Below are 26,278 nucleotides of genomic sequence, written 5' to 3' on the forward strand. Positions count from 1 at the left end.
AGGGCCACTCTGGAGTATGGTATGCATTAGTTTCCACTTGGTTCTCAGTATATGGGCTCCGCATGCACCGCCTACCACCCCTTAAGTATAGTTTGGACTCCCCTTTTCTCCGACTCTCTCACAAGGATACCAACCGTGTTATCCGGTTAGATCTTCTCAGCCTCTACACCCATTGCACATGGATCACACCTCCAGAAGTTTGGACTTCCCTTTTCTCCGGCTCTCTCACGAGGATACCAACCAGGTTATCCCGTTAGATCTTCTCAGCCTCTACACCCATTGCACATGGATCACACCTTCGGAGCTCCCCATGAAGATGCACTTCTACAGAGATCACTTCCTCACACTCACTGAGGATGGATTCATCTAGCAGCTGGGCTACTTGAGTGTTCACATGTCCCATGCCATGCGGATTGCGATTGGCCAGATACGGATTTCATCCCATCGCCTCAGAGTGGAGACAGGTAGAGCTGAGCGCATCTTCAGAGCCGGGAAGCTCATACGGAGACCCAGAGAGAAGAGGATCTGCCGATTATGCCACACAGAGGTTGAGACGGAGGAGCATTACATATGCCGCTGCCCAGTATACTATGAGATCCGCGGGAGGTTTCACTGTCTATTTCGTGAGGGATTTGGTCCACTCTCCACGATCATTGACTTCCAGGACCAGCGTTGCCTAGGCCTCTTCCTGCTTGAGCTCCGTAGATACAAGGACACCTTCTTGAGAGAGCTTTGGCCCCAGCCACCCCGCCCCCTCCCTTGCCAGCCAACCATCACTAGCTTCTTCCGGACCCAGGAGGTGGAGGACAATGATATAGTGGATCTTGTAGACCCTCCACGACCTGCTCCGGACCTACCTCGCCCGAGAGGAGTTACCTCGGACCGAGCCTCCGCACTCCAGCATGCCCGACGCCCCCGGCCTTCCCCCGTGGACCACGATCACCTCATCAGCTCTAGATCCAGGGCATGCTCCACTGCCATCGAGCTACCTTTCCACGTGACATAGCTGAGGGAGACCTCTCGGCCATACTCATTAGCCCCATGCTTGATATTTTGGAGAGTGGTATACCATCTACTCGAAGTTGATGCTGCTCTCATGTTTCTATGTTCTTAGTATTTCCATGATGAGTTTCCATGGACAGTTTTGTATCACCTAAGTGAGATAGCTATTTTTATGTTTTCTTTCTGTTTTATTTTTCATTCCATGATGAGATATGCCATGGACATTATTGTATAACTTTGGTCTCATAGGCCCATTGGGTCTTTAGTAGACGCTTAATCTCTCTCTCTCTCTCTCTCGGGAGTGCACATGGGTTGGTCATATACAATGGCTTATCGAGATGGCAAGGATCAGATGCTCACACACTGGAACTCTAAAGGGGGAGCGAGCACAGTGGACTACTTGATGGGATCTCCTTCATTGATACCTGATGTGCGGGGTTTCACGATTTCCAATAGGCCCATTGGCATAGTAGCCGATCATGCATACCTGAGTTTCACACTAGTAGGTAGATCCCCGAGAGATGGGCCAGCCACTCATCTACCTAGGTACCCGAGATATCAATTTACACGTGAGACAGTTGGGGTTTATCGGGATGTAGTATCTGATGGCTTGTTCGCTTTAGACCCGCATAGCCCTATGGACGAGATCACGAGAGGATTGGTAGGTGTTCTACATGCATCCGCCTCATATGCGTTTCGCTGCACTATGATCCCTTCCACCCACCCCGCAGCACTGCCCCACAGAACAGTTGGTATGATGATGAGTGTCATGAGACACGAGCATAGCTACATCGTGAGATTGGCATTGGGTCTCACACGCATAGACATGCCAGGATGATCTTTCGTCGCCTTGTGCGGAGGAAGAAACGAGCCTATCTGGCTAAGCTAGAGGAGGAGATCTACCAACTCTTCCTGGGGAAGGACATCAAGAGGGCATAGAAGATGTTTCAGGAGAGACAGCCTGGTACTCCGATTACTGCACCTGAGCCATGGCATACTTATGCTAGAGAGCTATATGATGCACCAGGACAGCCCCCCACCCCCCCTCCACTGGGAGCTAGACCGGCTAGCAACACCTTTCTTACTATGCGGATGGTGCTAGATGCGATAGACAGGTTACAGAATGGAAAGGCACAGGATCATGATGGGCTAGTTGGAGAGCACTTCTCATATGCACGAGACACTTTGGCTCCGCTCATCGTACATGTGTTTAATCGTGCCATTTGTGAGGGTTTCTCGACAAGCTCGACAGAGCATATCATTGTACCACTCTTTAAGAGTGGGGACCCCATGGTACCAGGCAACTACAGGACGATCATGATTGGTCATTACTTGGCCAAATTATATGGCTCTATATTGGAGTCGAAGCTGAGCCGATGGGCAGAGAGGCATGGTCATCGAGCACATGGACAGGCTGGCTTCAGGAAAGGATTTACTAAATTGGATTACATACTGACACTTCGGGCACTTATTGAAGAGGGCAGGGCATAGAAGAGAAGGATATACTGCTGCTCTGTGGACTTCTGCAAAGCCTTCGATACCGTACCACGTGCCAGGCTTATGCACAGATTGCATGACATTGAGGTACCTGAGGATATGCAGTGGGGGATATATGCTTTGTATGAGTCTGTGACAGGTAGAGTCCGAGCTCCAGGCGGACTATCTGATAGGGTGACCAGCACGATAGGGGTGAAGCAGGGATGCCCGCTATCGCCCACCCTCTTTGGATTGTACATTGATGCAGTCTCTGATTATGTAGATAGATTGGGAGGCCCAGGGGCATGCCTGGCAGGGGTGTTGATACCCATCTTGTTATATGCTGATGATATTGTTCTAGTCTCGGACTCTCCAGAGGGACTACAGAGACACCTGGATGCATTACAGGCTTTCTGTGCGGATAGAGATCTGACAGTGAACCTTGGGAAAACCAAGGTTATGGTGTTTAACACCACACAGGCATGGGTGACGAGATCAGAGCCTTAGTTCACTTTCCGAGGGGAGCCGGTAGAGTACGTCAGAGGTCATATGTCTACTTGGGAGTTACTTTCACAGGACCGCGTTTCTCCCTGAAAGAGGCAGCAGCAACTAGATTAGCTCGAGGGCATGTAGCCTTGGGGGCACTTGAGAGGCAGTGTGCACACATACAGTTTCAGGAGCCACGCACCAAATTGTGGCTCTTTGATACGCTTGTCACACCGACCCTCCTGTACGGAGCTCCAATTTGGGGGGCCAGTATACATCACAGATCTCAGAGAGGGACAAATGAGGGATGGAGGCAAATGGAGAGACCACTGATTATGATGATTGCCCACATGATTCAGAGCAAATCATCAGTACCACATGAGATTGTTCGGGCTGAGCTGGGTTCCCCTCCAGTAGTAACCGAGGCCCTATTCCAAGCAGTTACCTTTTTACAGCGGCTATGGGAGCTCCCTCAGTAGAGGTACTCCCGTTTGGCATTGACCTCATCCATACAATTGGCAGAGGATGGAGATACTCATTGTTGGTACGCTTAGATGAGATCATGGTTTGACCTACATGGTTTGCCGATAGAGGCACTACCACCCTTTCAGTACAGTTTGGATTGTCCATTTTTGGATCTCACCCGCTCCGAGCAAAACCGGCGCGTGATCACGATGGATATCATCAGAGTGGACACAGAGAGGACATGGACTAGCCCCCTTGAGCCCTTGGGCACGAAAATGGCTCATTACAAGAGTCATTTTATACCTCTCACCGGATGATTTTATCACCCGCCCGGCGTACATGGATGTACACCTATCACATGGGATACGTTGTGCCATTGGATAGATCCGGACCTCATCACACCAGCTGCGGATTGAGATAGGGCGATATGTGCATCAAATCGTGGATGACCGCATTTGTCAGCTATGCTACCAGGAGGAAGAGACAGAGGAACACTACATTTGCCGATGTACAGTCTATTATGAGATCCGAGGGAGATATCACTGCCTCTTCCGAGAGGGTTTTGGGCCGTTACGCAGGGTTATGGAGTTTGAGGATCAGAGATGCCTGGGATTGTTTCTGCTTGAGCTTAGGAGACACAGAGAGACCCTCTTGGCAGACAGGAGGCCGAGCCATGATGTACCTAGACAGAGGACCCTTATAGATTTCTTCGGCACCAGCACCAGCAACCCAGCCCACACACCTCCTGATACCTCCTCCATTGGGCCATCAGGGCACCGACCACGCTCCCAGGGAGTCACCACTGATAGAGCAGTTATCTTATGTCGTGCTCGTCGGCCACGCCCACCAGGATCCCGACCACGGCATCCTCACCGTCGCCAGATCAGAGCCATTATTGCTCAACATCGAAGGCGCCTACCTCGCTTCTACGACCTCTCCATTCTAGACAGCCCCATGGCGGAGATACTTGATCTAAGGAGAGGGCAACACTTCAACAGTTCAGCATACATGGATCTACCTGATATACATTTTTCAGTATTTTCCAGTATTTTCTACTCAGTATCATCTCGGAGTCTTACAGTTCTGTTCTTCTAACTGTAGGACAATCAGTTTATTGTACTTTTTAGTCTCATTTAGTTGTTCTCTTTGATGAGACACCAACTTCAGACGTACTCTCAGTTTTGGTCTCATGGGCCACTATGGCCTCTTAGAGACGTTAATATATCATTTCATTTCTCTCTCTCTCTCTCTCTCTCTCTCTCTCTCTCTCTCTCTCTCTCTCAATACCATCAAGGAACAAATGAGGATCATTCGAGAGGAGGAAGAGCAACATAAAGAGAAGACATCTTCATGGATGGAGGTGATCACAGAGACACAAAAGAAGATGGACAAGGCGGAGAAATGGATCGAGGTCACCAAGAAAGGGAAAGGTAAAGAATCGCCACCCATCCCCACTCCCACCATCATCAACATGACCCTTGAAGAGGAGCAAAGGAGGAAGACCCGGGCCTTACATGTACGAGTGTCTGGTCTAAAAGACCATGATGATGCGGAAGGGGAAACCAAGGAGCTCTTCTCTATGATGGGCATTGAAGCCACACACACAAAGGCATGGAGAGTGGGAAAGAAGAGAGAAGGTAGTGGCGAATCTTCTAAGGAGAGAGCACTTATCATTCGTTTCCCCTCCATGAAAGCGAAGAAGGACTTCTTGAAGAGACGTCCTACACTCAAGAAGACGGGAATATTTCTTGGAGATGACCTCACACTCTCGCAGCTTGCCCACATGAAAGAAGTTATGCCCGAGATAAGGGCAGCCCGAGAGAAAGGGAAAGTGGCCTTCTATAGAGATGGTAGAGTGGTGATTATGGAGAGGCGCTCTTCATGACGACGCGAGACCTATGGGACTACACTCAAAGTTGCTACTTGGAATTGTAATGGATCTCTACTGCTTGATGTAGGGGCTTTTGAGGATAGTTTCACTGGGAGGGACATCATCTTCTACTCTAAGACGCATCAAGCTCTTGGACAGTCCATGCCACATGTTAGTGGATACCGATGGGAGACAGCTTGTAGACAGGAGACTCGTTCAGAGCATAGAGGACGGGGCTCAGGAGGAGTGGCAATATTGTTTAGAGAGGAGCAGCAGCCACTGATACATATAGTCCGCAGAGATGAGCAGGCTAGGTACATGTGGGTTAGACTGAGGGCAGAGACCGGGAGATATCTCTACATTGCTATATGCTATTTTGCTCCTAGTACATCAGTGTATGCATCACCTAGCGGGCAGTCTCCCTTTTCTATTTTGGATGATGACATTTGGGAGTTCTCCAGGGATGGTGACATCATTCTCCTAGGGGACTTCAATGCCAAGACCGCCCATAGCCAGACAGTATTTTATGATACCTCAGAGGAGATGTTGAGGGAGCTTGATGTTAGGGATATGGGCCTATCTAGACTCTCACAGGATGAGGAACATACTGTGTATGGGCGGTATTTGATAGACATGGGGACTGCACATGGATTGGCCATCCTGAATGGCCTACAGAGATTCCTGACGGCAAGCGGTTTCACTAGCTTTCCACATCGGCATGGTGCTAGTACAGTGGACTATGTTATGGCTCAGCCCAGTCTCATTCCCTCTTTTCAGGATTTTATGGTAGGCACTAGGCCGGTTGGAGTAGCAGTGGATCATGCTATCTTGTCCTTCACTCTCACATTTCAGTTCAGCACAGCTCCATTGGGACAGGTCTCCACACACACTCGTTATACCTTTACGAGGGAGACTGACACCGTGTACACGGATGAGATATACAGACACTTATGTGCTGAGGAGCCGGGACGGCCATTAGATGAGCTCACTCAGATATTGATAGAGACGCTTCATGCTGCAGCATCAGAGGCATATCCCCATAGTCAGCCTACATGGAGACGATCTGGAAACATGCCCCAGAACAGCTGGTATGATGAGGAGTGCAGAGAGATGAGGATCGGATTACAGAGAGAGGTGCTCATGGGTGTTACCACTCACGGATTACCTTCCGGCGCCTAGTGCGACAGAAGAAGAGGGCTTATCTTGCTCAGTTAGAGAGGGATTTGTATAAGTTATTTATGAGTTAGGACTCAGGCGAGGCATGGAGACTATTCCATGAGCATTCACCATCACTAGCCATTACCTCCACAGAGATTTAGGGTGAGTATGCAGCATCCCTGTACACAGCACCAAGACAGCCACCCCTGCCAGACCCATCGGAGCCATGCCTAGAGACATGTGCTTTCTTTACTGTTGAGATGGTAAGGAAGCTACTGACAGGATGAGGACTCGGAGAGCATATGATCATGATGGTTTGGTAGCAGAGCACTTTATTCATGCCAGAGATATGCTTGCAGAGCTTATTGCTATGATGTTTAACCGAGCCATGTGTGAGGGTTTTCCTGAGACTTGGAATATGTCCACGATTGTGCCTATCTTCAAGTCATGGGATCCCATGGTTCCTAGGAATTATCGTACCATCATGATTGGTCACACATTGGCTAGATTATATGCATCTATTCTTGAGCAGGAGTTGAATAGATGGGCAGTGAGAGAGGGCATACGTGCATCAGGGCAGGCAAGGTTCAGGAGAGGTTTCTCCACTCTTGACCATATCTTGACACTCAGAGCTATTATTGAGGAGGGCAGATCATATGGCAAGAGGATTTATTGTTGCTTTGTGGATTCCCGAAAAGCTTTTGACACAATACCGAGAGCCAAACTGATGCGCAGACTACAGGAGATGGGAGTGCCCACAGAGCTGATTTGGGGAATCATGGCTTTATATAGGACAGTTGTGGGGCAGGTACGTACTACTCAGGGTATATCTGAGATGGTTCACTCCACTATTGGGGTGAAACAGGGCTGCTCCCTTTCTCCCACCTTATTTGGGATGTATGTGGATGAGGTTTCGGACTATGTAGAGCGGGAGGGTGACAGAGGAGCACAGCTAGCAGGGACATGGATTCCGCTGTTATTGTATGCTGATGATATTGTGTTGATCTCAGATTCTCCAGAGGGGATGCAGCGCCATTTGGATGCATTGCACACGTTTGCATAGGGCAGTGGATTGTCTGTTAACCTTGGTAAAACCAAGGTGATGGTGTTTAACACCACAGCACAGCACAGTGGGCTAGGAAGTCAGCACCCACCTTTACATATGGTCAGGAGACAGTGGAGTATACAGATGCATATACTTACCTTGGTGTGGTTTTTAGTGGCCCACTATTTTCCTTGAGGAGAGCAATGGAGACCAGATTGACCAGAGCTTATGCAGCATTGGGGAGACGAGAGAGGATGTGTTCGCAGGTTCAATTTCAGGAACCTTGAACAAAGCTCTGGCTCTTTGACACTTTGGTCACTTCAGCCATGCTGTATGGAGTGGAGCTATGGGGACCCTCAATGTATCACCACAACCAAGTAGCACTGATGGATGGAGATGTATGGAGAGGCCCTTGGTTTCTATGATTTCCCGAATGATTAGGGCCAAGGCCTCCATACCACATGATATTATCCGTGCAGAGATGGCTGCCCCCCCATTGGTAGTAGAGGCACTCACTCGATCAGTCTCCTTTATACATAGCACTTGGGCTCTCCCTAGAGACAGATATGCTCGCTTAGCCCTGGAGTCTTCATGACAGTTGGCATCACAGGGAGACGGATCATGTTGGTATGCACAGATGACACCTTGGTTCCAACTGCATGGCTTTAGTATGGACAGGCTACCTCCATTTCAGTACTCCCTGGATGCACCCTCCCTCTCTCTCACACGGGCAGAGATTACCAGACTTGACTCAGCTGGACACTAGGAGGACATGGATACAGCCGACACACGAGCTTGGTACGAAGATGGCTTTCTATAGAGATCATCTTCTCCAGCTCACGGAGGATGGGTTTGTGATTAGACCCAGCTACATGGATACTCATCTTTCTCATGGGGTACGGTGTGCTATTGGTCAGATGCGCACATCCTCACACCAACTAGAGATTGAGATTGGCAAATTCAGAGGAGTACCAACTGAGGCCAAGATTTGTCAGTTGTGCCAGATGGAGCCAGAGACAGAGTTACATTACATATGTCACTGTCCAGTATATTATGAGATACGAGGCCGTTTTCACTGCCTGTTCAGAGAGGGTTTCGGACCACTTTCCAGAGTCATGAGATACCAGGATCAGAGATGTCTCGGATTATACTTGCTGGAGCTACGTAGACATAGAGAGGGTCTCTTGAGAGGGAGGGGATCAGAGAGGGAGAGACACCTACAGAGGTAGATTATAGACTTCTTTCGACCAGAGATTGAGCAGTCACGCCAGCAGGCATTGCAGCTAGCCCTAGAGTATAGCCGCACCAGAGGTACACTGATTGATCGGGCTATAGAGCTGGGGCGGTCCAGGTGCCCCAAGATGAGAGGCCCATCTCGACACCGACGGAGACTACAAAAGAGGATCAGGACCATACTAGCACGGCATGGGAGACGTCCAGTCAGAGTACTCACCATGGAGGACATTGAGGATATCCGCCATCGACCGATGAGAGACATCTTTGGATAGTGATGTATATGATGCTTACCTTTATTGCTGGAGTTTTCCTTCCTAGATGTTATCCATTAGGAGCTCCTAGTACCTTACTTTTCCTCATAGTTGTTGTTTCAGTTTCAGTTAGTTGTTTAGTTGTTTTAGCTTTTCTTACACATTTGCCTTATGGATAGGGACAAAAGTGTTTGTGGTCCATGAGGGGGGAAAGCCTTCACTCAAAGCTCTATTGAAGAGCTGCACAAGGATGGGGGCCAAGGTGGTGGATTTATGCGCACAGCGCTCCGTGTAGATGTCCTTGTGGTCCTTGGCTCTACCATTATGCAGCTTCATTAGTGCTTTGGTGACATTGGCAGTTGAAATTGCCTGCCCCAAAAAGGGTTGAGCACAATCTTGCCACGATATTATTCAACAAGATGAAATGGTACAAAACCAAACAAGATAGCAATGCTGAAATTTAAATGACACAGCCATAGGGCCGGAAAGGGTTGACCCCCCTTGTATTATGATTGTAATACCAAGGATTCTTCAAGATACAAGCTTCATGGGCATCTAATGACATTCATGTAATTAAAACACTTTGCATACATGATTTGTTGAAGTTGGGGTTGATTCCACAGTTGTTGTCCTTGCGAAGAACCTTACTCTCCAACCCCTAGTTACTTGCCACAAGTAGCTCTGCCCCTCTCGCATCCATACACAAGCATGTGTGCACGAGGCCGAGACAGAGGAGACCTTAATGGTCAAGCACGTGGATGTAGATGTTGAGCTGAGTTGCATGTCCTAGGCTAATGGGGATGAAATGAAATGATATATTAACGTCTTCAAAAGGCCAAAATGACCTATGAGACCAAAAAGGTTACAACAATTGGTGGATCTGATACCTCAGATTTCCAATAATAGGGGTAACGGGTTCTGCGTACCCAGGACAAGCCATATTGACCTCATACAAAGGCCCCATCTCCTCTGTAGCACGGATCCCCAATCTGCCAGCCAAATCTAGTATGATAAAGTTGACTCTAGCACCTGTGTCAAAGAAAATCAAAGCATTCCGATCTCTAACTTTGCCCCATGCCCTACACAACTCGGTCTCCTCACCACCTGGCTGTTACCCAACAAGATCAAGAACTAGCCCTGTAGAAGGCTCTGCTTTCTTAGACTTGGGCTCCCCTTTAGTGTCAGAGTCCTTGTTGGACTTACGCTTGGGACAATTGAAAGATATATGTCCCTCTTCGATACAGAAAAAGCATTTCTTGCCATCCAACAAAGCCTGCTTCTCCTCACAAGTTCTTAGGCATTGGTAACATCTTATGTCGCTTCTCTGCAGGCACTGCACTGTTGTATCACGCGATGCATGTCTTGACTTCTCGGTTTTCTTGCCAGTGCTTTTGCTGCCCTTAAATCCAGTTGAAACCCTAGTGAGTAACGCATTTGCCGTCATGACATTCTCTATCATCTGCGACATATTTGTTACTCGAGTCTTAATGCAATAGTCACACACTTCCTTGGACAACCCACAACATTACTTCTCAACTTGTTCTGACAGTGGCACTGCATGATAAGAAGTAACTGGGAGTAAAGCTTCCCAAAACTTCTTGTTGTAATCCTCTAGATTCTCACATTTCGATGCATCCAACTTGTGCCATGCTGTCATTACATCCACCTTGAATGTAGATGTGAGCCACACGGAAGAGAACACCTGTTTAAACTGTACCCAAGTAGATGGTGCTATTCCCTGCAAAAGAAGAGTCGACCAGCACTGCAATGCATTGCCCTTGAGAAAAGTCGCAGCTTTTCTCACTTTCGAGGATTCCGTGTAATTTCCACCAGAAAAAGCAGCATCAAACTGCTGTAAAAAGATAAAAGCCTTGAGCCTGTCTTTGGCCCCATTGAATGTGTCAAATTTCACCGCAGCTCCCCCTTCCTTATAATCCTTCGCCTTACCCATAGGCGTTAGATTATCATAAGGAAGTGGCCTCACAAGATTGCTACCCCCTGCATTCATGCCCATAGTAGGGTCAACATTGCCAGTTCCCACACCTGGCATACCATGCAATCCTGCTGATCCTCCCATGTTTCCAAACATACCACTATGCATACCGAGCTGCATGGCCCCATACATGTTTCCTTGCATTCCGGACTACATGCCCCCATACATATTCCCTTGCATTCCGGGCTGCATACCACCATACATGTTGCCTTGCATACCAGGCTGAAAATTAGCTCCAAAATTCCCTTGCATTCCCATGCCTCCCTGAGGGTAACCCCCAGTCATAGATTGGAACACGGAACCACCGCCAAAATAACTTGGATGCATAGATTGTTGCGGAATAGGTGGCTGACCGAAAAAGAAACTCTATGGGTATGCTCCATAAGTGTTCTACATGTTAGAAAACTGTCCAAAAGCAGGATCTTGTAGGAAGGCACCACTATTGCCCTGAGGTGGGTTCCTAGAACGCACCTTCTTCTTCTTCTCCTTAGGCTCAGAAGGGGCCCTCATAAATTCAGCAAACTTCTCACTTTGCGTGAGCTGCATAAGCACATCCACTGCCCCTGCCAAACGGGCTTTGAACTAGGCATCATCTTCCTCTTTACTTGGCATATCTTCTGGTTGGGTTACATCCTCATAACGTGCATCTTCTGCAGCCTGTTCTTTTGCAAGTACATCCTCAGATTCAGTCCTCTCATAAGTGGTCTCCTGCTCTTCCTCATCATCATAGTCGTAGTCATCCTCATAGTCTGACATCATGCTAAAATTTTCAGCAACGACTTTCCTCGAGACAACCACAATTTCACCCCCTTAAGAAAGTTGGTGATGTTCCCGGCAACGGAATCTTGAAACTAGAAACCAAAGTGCGGTAGACTAGCAATCACCCAAACCAGTTGTAATCCAACAAATAAAACAAATATATGGGAGCTAGAGTGCTCCTACACGAAAAGAAGAACAACACCTGTTGGCCCCAAAGCTTGGCGCCCCTTTCAGTATTTCTTTATTCAAATTCAATGGAAGAGTTTAAATGAGTACATCATGGCCATTCATGGCTTGTATGTTTGCCTGTCCACTCTGCCAATCCTCAGGACCTCTTAGCATAGAGGTTACACACAGCCTTGTGCCCCAAAAACACCACACTGTTATCTCCTCTAATCAGCCAAGGCAGTGCATCCATGAGGCCTTGAATACGCATCTAACTGGCCCATGCACCTAGCCTCAAACTCAGCCATAAAACAGTCCATAAACTCTTCCAAATCAGTCTAAAAACTTGCCCTATTTCCAACTGCCAAACCCTTCCTCTCACAAAGGGCCAGAGAAACAACTCCGAAACAGTCACGAGCCAGTGAAAAGAGAGACTCAGTTAGACACTTCCTGCAGTCCCACCTGCTCGCAAAGAGAGAGAGAAACTTACAGTCCTTGTGTCGCTTTCCCCTAGAGAAAGAAAGAGAGAGAAAGTAAACAGTGGCCGGCTGTCCCTGCTCAGCAACGCGCCTCTGTGTCTCCTGCGGTCCTCCGCTTTTCACAAAAGAGAGGGGGCGTGAGAAAAGCTATGTTCTGTCCTGCTCTCCTGTCTTGCAGCCGCCTGCAGTCCAGCACTTATTTCCATGTGAGAGAGAGAGAAGCGCGTGGATGAACCTGCTGTCCAGCCCTGCACTCCCTGCAGTCCAACCCGCCAGTTCTCAAAGAGAGAGAAAATGTGTCCCTGGCTGCAGCCCGATTCCTTGCAGAGAGAGAGAGAGAGAGAGAGAGAGAGAGAGAGAGAGAGAGTCTGCGCTTCCTGCAGCCCCGTTTCTCTGTCCAGCCCTGCTTGCTTGTTGCACAAAAGGAGTGCACCTGTGTGTACTGCAGCGCAGCCCGCCAACTTCTCCCCAAAAGCAAGAGAGAGAACCCTGCTGGCCCAACTCCCTCTCCAAAAGAAGCATAGGCCCCAAAATAGCCTAGGGGCCACAATGCTCTATAAGTGGTATTCTTTTATTTTTTAAAGGTTTTAAACCTTTGTTCCCTCCACACATGGGATTGTTTAAATACCTTTGTCCCCTCCACAGATGGGGTTATTTAGATGAGACCTTTTGCCCCAAGTATGAACCTTAAACATATAACTTGCTCACCATATATCTTGCTCACCGACCACCATGCTCACACTTATGCTGCACAAATTCACAGGGTCATGACAATGACAGTATCTCACCCCTCCTCGATGCTGTGATAGATCCTTTCCTGCTAGCCATGCATCAATAAATGGTGTGCCTTCCACCTCCGTTTACCTGCAAAGTTTCACACCATCTTCCTCATAAAGTTGCCGACATAGAGTCCGGTCACTCTAATATGTAGGGCTCTGGCATGGCCATGATAATCTCATTTTGGGGAGTGTCCAGGTTTCTGCTTTCTTACTACATCCACACACTTAAAGGCTTCATCCACACCTTCCATGTCTTCTGCCAGTCCTTCCTCAGGCTCTCACTCCCCACCTTGATTTCCTCCCTGGTTTCCTGTATGGTCTTGATAGTGAGGAGTTTCCATGCTTCAGGGAGGGACCTCTGTTCGTCTGTTTGAATATTCCCAGGCTACACCTCTGTGGTGCAAGTATACATATATATAAACAGCACGTGCGTGTGTGACAAAAAAAAAAAAGCTACATGGTAAGTTTCCTACTTTTTCTTTTCATTCAACATATGTTTCACGGTAACACAGTAAGTTATTGATCAAGATTTTGCAAAAGGTGCCATTTTATGTTCTTTTGCATGGAGCTCTTCTGTATCTTCATAAAATAAACACAAAGAATGGTGTTTGGAAGAACCTTGGGTGATGCAGATCCAACAAGGGAAACAATCGATGAAACATTGATCACTGAGCCACCACCAGCTCTTTTGATGGCAGGAATGCCATATCTGCATCCATAGATTGTGCCCTGATAAAGCAAGATAAAGCAAGCAATTGAGACCATGGCTGTTGAATCCAGGTTTTAAAAGTGCACTATAAGTCCCCCTCTAGAGTAACATGACCAAAAAATAATTACAAGCAACAAGACCTTAAGGTTCACTGCTAAAGTCTTGTCTATAACTTCTGTTGGCGTACTTATTGCATCATAATCCAACTTTTCCAAGATTCCAGCATTGTTGAATACAATATGAAGGGCTCCAAAAGTTTCCTTCACAACAAAATAACACTTAAATTAAGATTATGAGCAATACTTGCAAATATATACATGGCATTTATATACATGGAGAGAGAAAGAAAGAAAGAAAGAAAGCTGTATTAACATCTACTAGAGGCCGAACTCGACCTATGAGACAAATCAATGTACAACTGTCAATGTCTTCTGGATGTCCAGAAAAAGAAAAAGGACAAAATGAACATGAAATAAACTATGAAAGTACTGAGCTAGTGGGGGGGTGTGATGGCTGGAGCACTACTACTAGAGGCTCAGTATGCAACCTATATGCGCAGGGTATACAAGAATGCAATGCAGATCTGTCTAGCTCCAACCAGTACCATAATGGGGGTGTAATATGTGATACATAGGCAATGGCGAGGCAAAAATACCTCGAAGCATGATCTCCGGGTGTGAGTGTAAGTGAGCTAGCCGCTCCTCGATATGGTGCTGATGTCGAGCCCGTATCTCTGTGATCTCCCTCTGATGTCGTCTGGGAGTCTGGTAGCCTGGTGCTCTCGGTCTCCGTCTCGCTCGGAGGTCCGCAGCGCACTGAAGTGTAACCCCCTCCTATGTCAGGATAGGCACTGCGATAGATCTCTAGAAGAAATCAGTGAGGTGGAGCTGTCGCCCACCTCTCCCTGTGGTATGAGTCCGTAGCAGTGTCTCTCTGTGGCGCTGTCTCTAGCAAGAACTTGCCAAATCTGCACTGGTCTGCGGACTCCATGATCTGGCGGAGTGAGGGATGTCCACTGAAGATGGTGGTGTATCTCTCTCTAATGACACTATATGCTCTGCATCTGCATACATAATGTTCCTCACTCTCAACCTCCTCCTGGAATAGTCTGCAGCTGCCCTACCTACCTCAATCTCAAGCTGGTGTGATGACACTTTGAGCTGGCCAATCACCACTCGGGCACTGTGAGGCATGTACACATCCATGTATCCATGTCTCTGTATGAATCCATCCGCTGAGATACGCATAAACTGATCTCTGTGTAGTATAGCATCTTCGGCGGTAGAGGGTGACTCGGTGTAATCCAAGTCTCTTGAGTGTATCGTTGCCATAAATCCTGCCGAAGGACTCTGTTCCTCTCACTGTGAGAGAGCTGGATGTGTGGTGCATGTATATCATACTGGAAAGGTGGCAAGTGATCTATGTCAAGACCATGCTGAGTGAGCCACTGTATCATCTGTGAATACCATGATCTCCTATCTCCACTCTCTGTGAGCTGCCTGGACGCCTCAAAAGCTCTATGTGAGAGTCGATCTGATGGCATATCTCTGATCCTCTGTATGAAGCAGATCGTTTGGAAGAGGGCCTCTACTAGCATAGGAGGTGCAGCAAACTCCGTTCGGACAATGTCATGTGGGACGGAGGGTTTGCTGTGGATCATTTGTGAGAGCACGAGAATCTGAGGCCTCTCTATCTGAGACCATGTGGAGGTGGCAAGCCCAGGTGCCCATACTGTTGCAGCATACATCAAAGCAGGGGTGACTAGTGTGTCAAACAACCACCCCTTCGTGCGGGGCTCCTGGAAGTGTGCCTGGTGACACTGTCTCTCTAGCATGGCGAGAGCTGCATACCCTCGTGTGAGTCTATCCGTAGCTGCCTGTGCCATAGTAAATCTTCTTGGCAGAGTCGTAAATGTAATCCCCAGGTACACATATGAGTCTACCACCTCTACCTGTCCTCCTGCTAGTGTGAAGATGGCTTGTCGTCGAACCGGCCCTGAGGTGTGGAAAATCATGGCCTTGGTTTTCCCAAGGTTCACTGTAAGCCCCCTCTGTGTGCAGGAGTCATCGAGTGCATGGAGATGGTGCTGTAATCCCATCCGCGACTCAGAGACCAGAATAATATCATATGCATATAGCATAATGTGGACTGTGGTACCTGAGATGTCTACCCCGTCCCCACCACCGTGACCAATGAAGTCAGCCACCTCATCGATGTATAGCCCAAATAGTGTAGGAGAGAGTGGGCATCCTTGCTTCACACCTATGGTGCTAGCAATAACATCAGATAGCCCCGTATGCGCCCGACGACCTGCTCATATAAAGCATAGATGCCCCAAACCATCTCTGATGGGATCCCCAATGACTGTAGGCGCCAGAAGAGTCTCTCTCGTGGCACCGTGTCAAATGCTTTGCGGAAGTCCACAAAGTAGCAGTATAATCTCTTCTCCCGCGCCCTAGCCTGGTCAATCAGACATCTTAGAGTGAATATATGGTCAATAGTGGAGAAAGCTTGTCGGAATCCAGCCTGCCCTGGTGCTCGAGCTCAACTCTGCCTCAAGCATTGCGCCATAAAGTTTGGCCAATGTATGACCAATCATGATAGTCCTGTAGTTGCTGGGGTCTAGCATGTCTCCCGCTTTGTGGAGAGGCACGATGGTGTGCATAGTCCACTCAGTTGGTAGGCCCTCCACTAGTGCCCTATTAAAGAGGCGAGCAACAAAGGGTCCCAGTGTGTCAGCTGCATAAATAAGATGCTCACTCTGTATACCTGTGTGGTCAGCTGATCTCCCATGCTGTAACCGACGGATAGCTCTCTCTTCACAGAGAGGGTGCGGAGCGACTGGCTCACTTCAGAGCAGACCTAGGCATGTTCTTCAGGGAGCTGTGGACACCCCCTTCATTGATGTATACCATTTTATACCCCCAGTATGGTACAGGATGGAGCTAGCTAGGTTGCATATCATGATTGTATACTCCATGCATATAGCTTTCCATTCTCCTAGTAGTAGAGCTCCATCCCCTCCCCCACTCATTGTACTTATTGCATACCCAGATTCAGCTTTTTAGTTCAGTACTTTTTCATTTTGTTGTGATGACAGAGGATACCCCACACAGGTACACTGATTTGTCTCATAGGCCGAGTTCGGTCTTCTGGAAGATGTTAATAAAATCTTTCTTTCCTTCTTTCTTTCTACCATCGAGGCGGTAAAGAAACTAGAGGTGGTAGGGCGGGATTCCTGTGGCTGTGGTATGGGCGGCTGCTGAGGGATATGGTAGAGGCTCTTTGCATATGTGTGCCATGTGTGTGGATCCTCAATCGGGGTAAGTAGGCGAGGCTCTCTCATCCTGCGCCATGCACTGGCTGCATCTTTGCTCATGAGTAGGTGGTATATATCCCAGTACTGTGCCTCCTCATATGCACGCCTCTTACAGCGTATGAGGATCCTCATCTGTCGGCTCGACTGTCTCTGTGTAATGGTCCCCAGTGCTCTCTGGGCACGGAGGTGTCTGCACTCATCATCATACCACCGATTCTGGGGCATGCTCCCAGATCTATCTGTGTGTAATGTGTGTATGATGGGGGAAGCTGTGGGTGGCGGCCGTATGTAGTAGAGATGACAGCTGGGTGGTGAGTGTGTCTAGAGGTGACAGGGGATCCATCTGGAATAGCCCGTCATATACATGATGCTCATATATCTCTGCCAAGTCATGGGTGAAGTAGAAAGTTGTATGCGATGCCTGTGTGGGCTGTGTGGGTGCTGGTGTGGAGCTCGCCAGCGAGACAGGAAGAGGTATGTGTGATCCGCACCAATAGAACAGGGGGGGATGGTGAAAGATGTCATTGCCTGTGTGGTCTCCATGGACCCCATGATGTAGTCCACTGTGCTACCCCCCCCCCCCCCCCCCCCCCCCCCCCGCGGCCATCTTGGAAAGCATGTCAGTGCTCTTGAATCCTGCCACTGTCTCATCCCGTTATAAATAACGAGATGGTGTCACGCTCCCAGCTCAAGTAAGTGACGACCATATCTGGTGTTATCCGGCCCCATGTCCTCTGACACCCTGCAAGCTCCCGTGTCCTCCACCTCTAGTGTGTGCATCACCTCAGGGTGCTCGAAATCATAAATGTCGCACTGTCGGCTCTGTGTCTGTGCATTGAAGTCCCCCATAAGGAGGACTTCCCCCAGGTTGGAGTAGTGTATGATCTCATCTGAAAGGGCTGCATATGGTGACTCTCCCAATGGCCCTGTGTCCTCCTCCTCGCCTTGTGTCCTCCTCCTCGCCTCTACTCTCATCCTCTAATGTCATGGCATATCTCGATCCTCTAGGAGAGAAGTAGCATAGAGCAATGTATAACACCCTGTCTGCTGAGAGCTGCAATCTAATCCACATGTATCTAGCCTCCTGGTCACGTGCTACCACCTGTAGGTGCTCCTATAGCTCTCGCTTGAAGAGTACCGCTATACCTCCACATCCTATCGATGTGCTCTGCCGTGTGGTCCCCCTGTATGTAAACTCCCACTGATAGCTCTCTACTTTGGGTAGCCCCCTCTCTGGGCCTGTAGGACTCTCGGCATGCATGTTTTCCTGTGTTCTATCTGCATCCTTGTAAGGTCGTCATCCAAATAGATGGGATCTCCCTATAATCCTCGTAGAATCACCCTCTTCCTCATGAAGGTGAACCTCTCCGTCTCTCCTGCAAACTGTAGGATGAGGGCTCGCTTGCGTGTTGAGTCTTTCCCGACTCTCCATGCTTTGGTGAAGGGGAGAGGGTCCTCTTCCCTGTAGCCAAGCTTCATGCATAAAAGCTGTCCATCTTTCTCGGGAGTGGAGTCGAGTGTCTCGGCTATACCTGAGACTCGAATGTTGAGGCGGCGGGCATGCCTCATCTTCTCCTCCTCAATGGTGGTGTGAATGATTTGGTGTTCTTCCCTTTGAGTCTCCTCCCTCACTTCTTTACGGATGTTCTTCTTCACCACCTCAACCCATCCTGACTGCTTGGCTTCGAGTTTTCCCTCCATGTCCTTTGTGATCTCCTTGGAGATCTCTTCTTTGATGGCCGTGAGAGTGTTGTCATTGATCTCCCCTTCTTCCTTCTCGGTGTTCTTGACGGCTTCCAGTTTCACTTTCAATGCACTCACCTCCTCCTTGAGTGCTCTGTTCTCTTGTTCAAGGTCCGTGTGAAACCGATCCCGCTAAGTGGGAATAGACTCCGTTGGACACCCACACGCGTAATAGCACAACTTAATATCACAATTTGAAATGGACAACTTAACAAGAGAGAGAGAGAGAGAGAGAGAGAGAGAGAGAGAGAGAGTTATGTTGCTGCCTTGGGGGCCTGAGGAAGGGTGGGTGGGAAAAGGGAGGCGGAGGGACTAGCGGACAGGTAGACGGGCCAGCATAGCACGAGCAGGGCAGCGAGGCGAACAGAATAGCATAGCGGGAGAGAAGGCGGCGGGGAGCAGGGGCGCGAACAGCGGCGAACAGTTGCGGGCAGCGAACAGAAGGCGACGATAGTAGAGCAGCGAACAGGGACGGCGAACGAGAGAGAGAGAGAGAGAGAGAGAGAGAGAGAGAGAGAGAGAGAGAGAGAGAGAAAAGAAATAAACTTTTATTAACGTCTTCAAAAGACCACTAGGGTCTATGAGACAAAAAGGTGTTACAAATTATCCAAGTGTTACACTGATCTTGGTAAAACAGAAAAATAAAACATTGGAAAAAGACTACTAGCTACAAATACAAGTAGCATCCTCAGGAATACAATAGCACAATGACCCAAGGTCCAAGGAACATCAAGCTAGGGTGTATTGTATTATGTACATAAGAAAACGCCTTACCTATTCTCATGTACAAAATCTGCCTGAAAATGTAGACCACAATATTCAGCCCAACACATTGTTGTTGTCTCTCCTTGGCTACCCCATGCTCCAAGGAATCTCTTTGTAAGAAAGGTTTGAGAGTTTGCAGATGATATGCTGAATTTCCAATGCATGTACACGAGGTCGGCGTGGCCCTATTGTTATGTACCTCAGGCTAACCCGGGGGTTAGATTGTTAACCTGAGGATTACGTTAGATTGTAAAATTGACAAATTGGAGACCTACCACCCTTATACTTGCCATTTACAAGCTAGTTGCTAAAATGTTTGATTGAAAGATGTCCTTCATAATGAGTTGCACCCTACTCAATATGGTTTTGTGCCTTTGCGACAAATCATGGATAACATTTCAAACGCCTAAATAGGCATTGAATATGCTAAATACACGAATCAGGATGTACTCATAATGCAAATAGATATTGAAAAGGCATTTGACATAGTTCAATGGCAATTCATAGCTAAAGTGATGGACAAAATGGGTTTTGGTCCAAAAATGAGAAATATCATTTACTAGCTGTATGGGGAAAGGACAACCCAATGTATTATTAAAAATGAACTCTCCTCCATGGAAGCTTGGACAATCCGTGATACAGGGATGTCCACTGAGTGCATTACTTTATGCGATAGCTACTCACCCATTGCTCTTGTTTGTACATGGACAATTTGATTGCAGAAGGGAGGCTGCATGATATTGACATTACAGGAGCCAACCAATTTGTTAGTCAAGCGTATGCAAATGATTCCTTCTTTCCCATGAACACACAACATGATGTCAATACAATCATGGATGCATTGAAGCTATATGGATTGGCTGTTGCTAATTTTACCAAGTCAAAACTGTTGCCTTTTAAAGAGTGTGACTAGCATTCCATTCTTTGGCCAAGTTTCATACTGCCTCCAGACTATGGCATCTTGGATATCCTATCGGATGGAAAGTGTCTCTCAAGCAACAAAGGCAATGGGTTATGGATAAGCTTAATCATAAGATTAAGTATTGGAAAATGTTGACATGGCCATTGCATGTACGGCTGTGTATTGTAAGACTCTATGGCCTCATCTTTGTCATTTCACTTTCACTCTCCTCACTTTCTCACCCATGGCTTGAACTAAGAATACAGTACGCTGTAGATTTATTGCATTCTTTACTCTATTTGTCTATCTTGTTCATAAAATAATTAATGTCTCATTCCTATCTAAACTCTTATCTCATGATCACGTGTTGTTCCCATTCCCATTCCAAGTCCAAACGTCCCCATTCCGAAATCGGGCCTCGTTCCCGTTCCACGTTCCATGTGACTATGAATCACAAAGCCAAGAGGCTAATGCCCATAGACCTCTGCCATAAGATTCACCATTCAAGAACGCCATCTTGATATCCAATTGATGCATACTCCATCCATGATGTGTTGCCAATGCAATGATTGTCCTAATGGTAGTCATCTTTGACGTAGGGGCAAAAGTTTTTTCATAGTCTATTGCTTTCTCTTGAGAATATCCCTTAGCTACAAGCCTTGCTTTAAATCTGTCAATAGACCCATCCAACTTTGGCTTGATTTTACACACCCACTTCATGCCAATAACATTTTTACCCACGAGCAAGTCAGCAAGTACCATTCTTCATAACTATATTCATCTTGCATGGCCTTTTCCCAATGCTCATTGCCATGACCCTTTTCATAAGAGGTTGGTTCTTCCGAATGATACATGCTACCAATACAAGCAAAATCCACATCATGCCTGCTAGGTTCGCCTCTTCTGCCTGCCCTTGTCCTGTTTTCGAAAGGAGCTGAAAGTTTGCTCTCTTCAAGGGTATGAATCAGCCATCTAGGGACTTTTTCAGCCTCTTCTATAACTGTTCTTTCTTTCCCAACAACTTCTACACCTGTAGGCATCTCGGGCTACTCTATGGGCTGATTTTGGTCTCCATTCTGAGGCATTTTCTGTCCCATATCTTACTGTCCAGAATTTTCAGCATGTAGAATCAACCATCTAGGGACTGTTTCAGCCTCTTCTATAACTATTCTTTCTTCCCCAACAACTTCTTCTACACCTGTAGGCATCTCGGGCTGCTCTATGGGCTGATTTTCGTCTCCATTCTGAGGCATTTTCTGTCCCTTGCAGATGTGCCCATCGTGTAGGGGTAAGGAGATGATATGAGTGCCACAATTCCAATCAAATTGGAGGGTGTGACCACAATTACAATCCTAGATGGAGGAGCAGGAGTGAGCATAGCCACCAAAAACATGTGGAAAAGATGGGAGCAAGCCCCTAATACCTTCAAAAATTGTTCTCAAATTAGCCAATAGCGATTTAGGAATACCTATAGGAATCCTGAAAGAAGTGGAAGTAATGTCGTGGGGCCTAGCCTACAAGTATACGTTTGCTATTGTTGACTTTGGAACGCCCACCAGTTACAATGTGATTCTTGGATGCTCTTTTGTGCACCAAACGAAGTGTGTACCCTTTGAAAGATACATTTCACTGCTTTGTCATCTAGCTTTGTTCTACTGTTTTCTCGAGGTACATGTGCATATGCCAAACATCAAAACACATGCAAATAACCCACTCTTGGCTTCTTGTTGTACCAAGCTTCATACGGTGTGATTGACATCAAGGCTTTTGTACGGCACCTGTTAAGCACATGTGTTGCACATAAGATTGCCTCAAGGTGAAATTTGTGTGGCAAACCTTGACCTTTGACCTTGCATCTAGCCATCTCCATCAAAGATCTATTCATTCTTTCTGCCACACCATTTTGTTGAGGTGTGTAAAGCATTGTAGATTGATGCTTAATGCCCTTGTTAAGCAAAAACTCCTTGAAGTAACCTTTGGGGATTCGATCATGGTATCAGAGCACTAGGCGCTTGATCCTAGCAGAACTTCCGCTATGTGAGATCTTCCTCCACCAGGCGATGGTGAGAGGTGGTCGCTGACAGCGATGAAGATCCATTGCAAAAAGGGCTTACAAAGGTGCACAGGACTAGGAACCTCTGGGAAGACGTTCATGCGAGATGCAATAGTGCAAGGACAACAAACTTCTTGTGGTCAACTGTTGAGTCGACAATCTTCTGGCAAGAGTTGACCATGTGGCAAGGCGGGTTCACATGCATGTTGGAGAGAAGGTGTTAGAATTGGGTTGCCAGCAATGCATTGTGGTGGAGTGCGTGAAGAGCCAAGGAACTCGTGGAGTAATCCCACATGCCAAAGCGGGGGCTTAGATGGAGCTCTATAAGTAGCATAATGGGCATGGCTCATAGGTATCTTCCCCACCCGGGTTTTGTGTGGACGTAAGGGGGGTAGCTAGCGATTGGGACTGTTGCCTTCCTGTGATCGTCGTGGTTTGGTGGTGACACATGGGATTCGATCAAACCTTGTGTAATCATCTATGAAAGTGACAAAATAGAGATGTCCACCCAAAGATGGTGTCCCTCATTGGACCACAAACATCACTATGCATGAGCTGTAGTTTTTGATAAGCTCTCATTGAACCATCTTTTGGGAATGGCTTTCCCTGCATACATGATCAATTGGGATCTCTAAGTGAGGTATACATTCCACCATGTTATGCTTCTGCAAAAGCATCAAACTTCTGAAATTTACATGCCCAAACATGGCATGCCACAATTCAGCTGCAATCATTGTATTTGAACCTGATGCAATGCACACATGATGTGCTTGTTTGTCATATAGATTATACAAACCATTACATAGAGTTCCTGGATATAATATGTAACCCCTTTGTTTGGTCCTTGATGATAAACTTCTCACCTTTGAACCTTACAAAGTTTGATTCCCATTGGCCAATACTAAAGGCACTTTGCCAACACCTTTCACAAGAAGGTATAATGAGTGATCTGCACAGAGACACTCCGATGACTAGAAACAGATTGCATAGAGCTGAACATGTCTCTCCTTGATGTGATGTGATGGGTAGCACCACTGTCTATGTACCAAACAAGAGAATTCTTCTCAGAGGCACTGAGAGATGCATCACAAGACATAGAAACATATTTGACCTCTTCCATGGCCAAAAACACCCAATCATCATCCACAAGGTTGCCTGAATTCGCTTGTTTGCCCTTGGATGTTTCGGCCACATTGCTTGATTCTGTGCCAGAATCCTTCTTCTTGCATTTCTCGAGAGCAATCCTTTTATGACACTCATTGATATAGTGTCCAAGCTTGTGAAAAAAGTGGCATTTTCCCTTATTCTTCTTACAAGCTTCACCCTTGGCGGAAGCATCACCCTTAGAAGCTGACTTCTTAGAGTCAACCTTGGACTTCCCATTGTCTTTCACCACAAAAGCCTGTTCACCACCATGCCTAGTTTGCTCTTCATGTAAAAGCAAGCCCACAAGCTCATCAAAAGTGACTAGATCTCTACCACCTCTCATTGAGAGGTTAAGAGATATATGAAATCCAAGATAAGAAGGTGGCAAAGAGTTCAAAGTGTTTGTAGCAAGCTCCTATTTGGTGTACGTCCTTTAAGAAAGCTCAATTTCCACTATTTGCAATCTTGCCTGCCTGGTTTGCCAATTTTACACCTAAGAGAGTGGAAGGTACTGTGCACACTACAGGAACTGTAGCGGGTTCTGGCACATTTGTGTAAATAAGACATAAATGATTTGGTGTGGCCTCTAATCCCTTTAGGCCAACTTGTCCTCATCTTGCCTAACTGTCTTGCAATGTCTGTACACAATGTTTTCTTGTTTAGATGCACTGACAGTTGGGACACATCTTGTCCTATGATAACTGGATTATATGTGTGGATTGTTGTTCTCTCAAATCTTTGAAATTGGTTAGATATTCTGTCATAGAATCTCCCTCATGCATTTCAAGCATGTCAAGTTGCCTTTTAAGGTAAGCAACCCTTGCTTCATTTCTTGTTTGATACATGGAGATTTACACATTTTGTATTGGACACGTATGTAGGAGTTAGGAGTTTATTAGTGCTAGGCACTTAGTTTATTTTCAATTTTATACCTTAGTGTCACTTATATGCTTTATGGTGACACATGGCACTTTGTGACCCCTTGGTCCTTAGATGTAGAGGGGCACTTTTGACATTAAGTGCAAAAGGATTCCCTCTAACATTAACTTGGATGCCTTCTTCCACCACCAACTTCTCCCTGATTGCAAGTCGACTATTGTGTTCTTTTCTCTCTTTGTACAAGCTTTCCATTTGCTCCTGTCTTCTTGCCCTACACCAACAATTGGTATCAGAGCTTGTAGGACAATAGGTGTGTGTCGAGCTGTAAGCAAAGTGGCAATCTGAGTTCTCTCATGACTTGGATATCGTGGGCAAAAGCAGCATGTCGAAGGTCGATTGTGAGCAATGAGCATTGGCGCTTGGGTGGTCTTTGCTAGACACATCCATGACAGTCGTAAAAGCGTAGTCATAGCAACGGTGTATACCTGAAGACCAACAGCACATGTACTGTGCCACAGAGTACGTGGCAGCATGTGGCTGTGACGAAGGAACAACCAAGCGTCGTAGGCGCTTCTTCTGCGCATGCCACTGGTGTTCACGTACTCTGCATGACGTTGGTCAACTTTAGTCAAGTGTCTAGTCTCGTGGACTTGGTGTGTTTGCCTTGTCCACACATAGTTTGCCTCCAGAAGATTGTGTATGCCACTGAGAGACAGCAGAGAAGACCCGTAGAAGTGAAGGGGCAGAAGCAAAGAAGACCTGTAGAACTTGAGGACTAAGGGTCGCTAGAGAAGAGAAGGACAGACACATACTCTGTCGTGATTCTGCATCAGAAGCAAGTCTCTCTTGTGAGGTCCTTCTACAAAAAGGCATGCAAAGCTCGCTTGTTGCAGAAGAGTAGAAGGTCGCCTGTTTTGGTAGACACTACTGGTTATGGAGTTCGTAGCCAAAGGGCTGTGGGATATCATGTCTGGTGAGACACACGCCCACCAACAATTCAGCTAGCTCCACCTCCTAGAAATGCAATACAAAGGGTTGCATGTGTTGATGCACAAGTTGCAATCCCTCCTCCTACGCAGGAACAAAGGAGATGGGATTCCCGTGATGCACAGGCAATGTCCTTGATAGCACCGTCTGTCAAGAGATCTATCATACCACACATACGGTCACGTAGATCAGTTAAACAAGCAAGGGACACTTTCGATAACATGTATCAAACAAGGAATGAAGCATGGGTTGCATCTGAGGAGGCAGCTTGATATTCTTGAGATGCATGAGGGAGATTCAATGAAAGAGCATCTCACCAAGGTCAAGGATTTGAGGGAACAGCTATTGAACATTGATGAAGTCATACCAAACAGGTAGCTTGTTACTAATACTCTGAATTCTTTGCCACCTTTTTATCTTGGTTTTCATACATCTCTTAATCTCTCAATGAGAGGGGGTAGAGATCCAATGACTTTTGATGAGCTTGTGGGCTTGCTCTTACAAGAAGAGCAAACAAGGGCCAACCGTACTCATGGTGGTGAACACCTTGTGGATGATGATTGGGTGTTTTTGACCAAGGAAGAGGTCAATAGTGGCTGATGCATCCGAGGG

General features: G+C 47.1%; 1 protein-coding gene across 3 annotated transcripts in view; it reads right to left on the reverse strand.

Moving 5' to 3' along the window:
* Positions 1–26,278, reverse strand: part of LOC147611044 (uncharacterized) — a 68,800-nt gene that overhangs the window by 21,449 nt on the left and 21,073 nt on the right. For 2 of the 3 annotated variants that reach the window (XM_086785689.1, XM_086785687.1), the window contains exons 3-4: positions 14,014–14,133; positions 13,783–13,893 (exon numbers count right to left, since the gene is read on the reverse strand). In XM_086785689.1, the coding sequence (XP_086641815.1) occupies positions 13,783–13,893; positions 14,014–14,133 (231 nt within the window). The remainder of the gene's footprint in view (positions 1–13,782; positions 13,894–14,013; positions 14,134–26,278) is intronic. The other variant, XM_086785688.1, reaches the window with a different exon arrangement.

This window comes from Cibotium barometz, chromosome 48 (genome assembly GCF_041138505.1).
Source record: "Cibotium barometz isolate CiBa-2024 chromosome 48, ASM4113850v1, whole genome shotgun sequence".
NCBI classification, from domain to species: domain Eukaryota; kingdom Viridiplantae; phylum Streptophyta; class Polypodiopsida; order Cyatheales; family Cibotiaceae; genus Cibotium; species Cibotium barometz.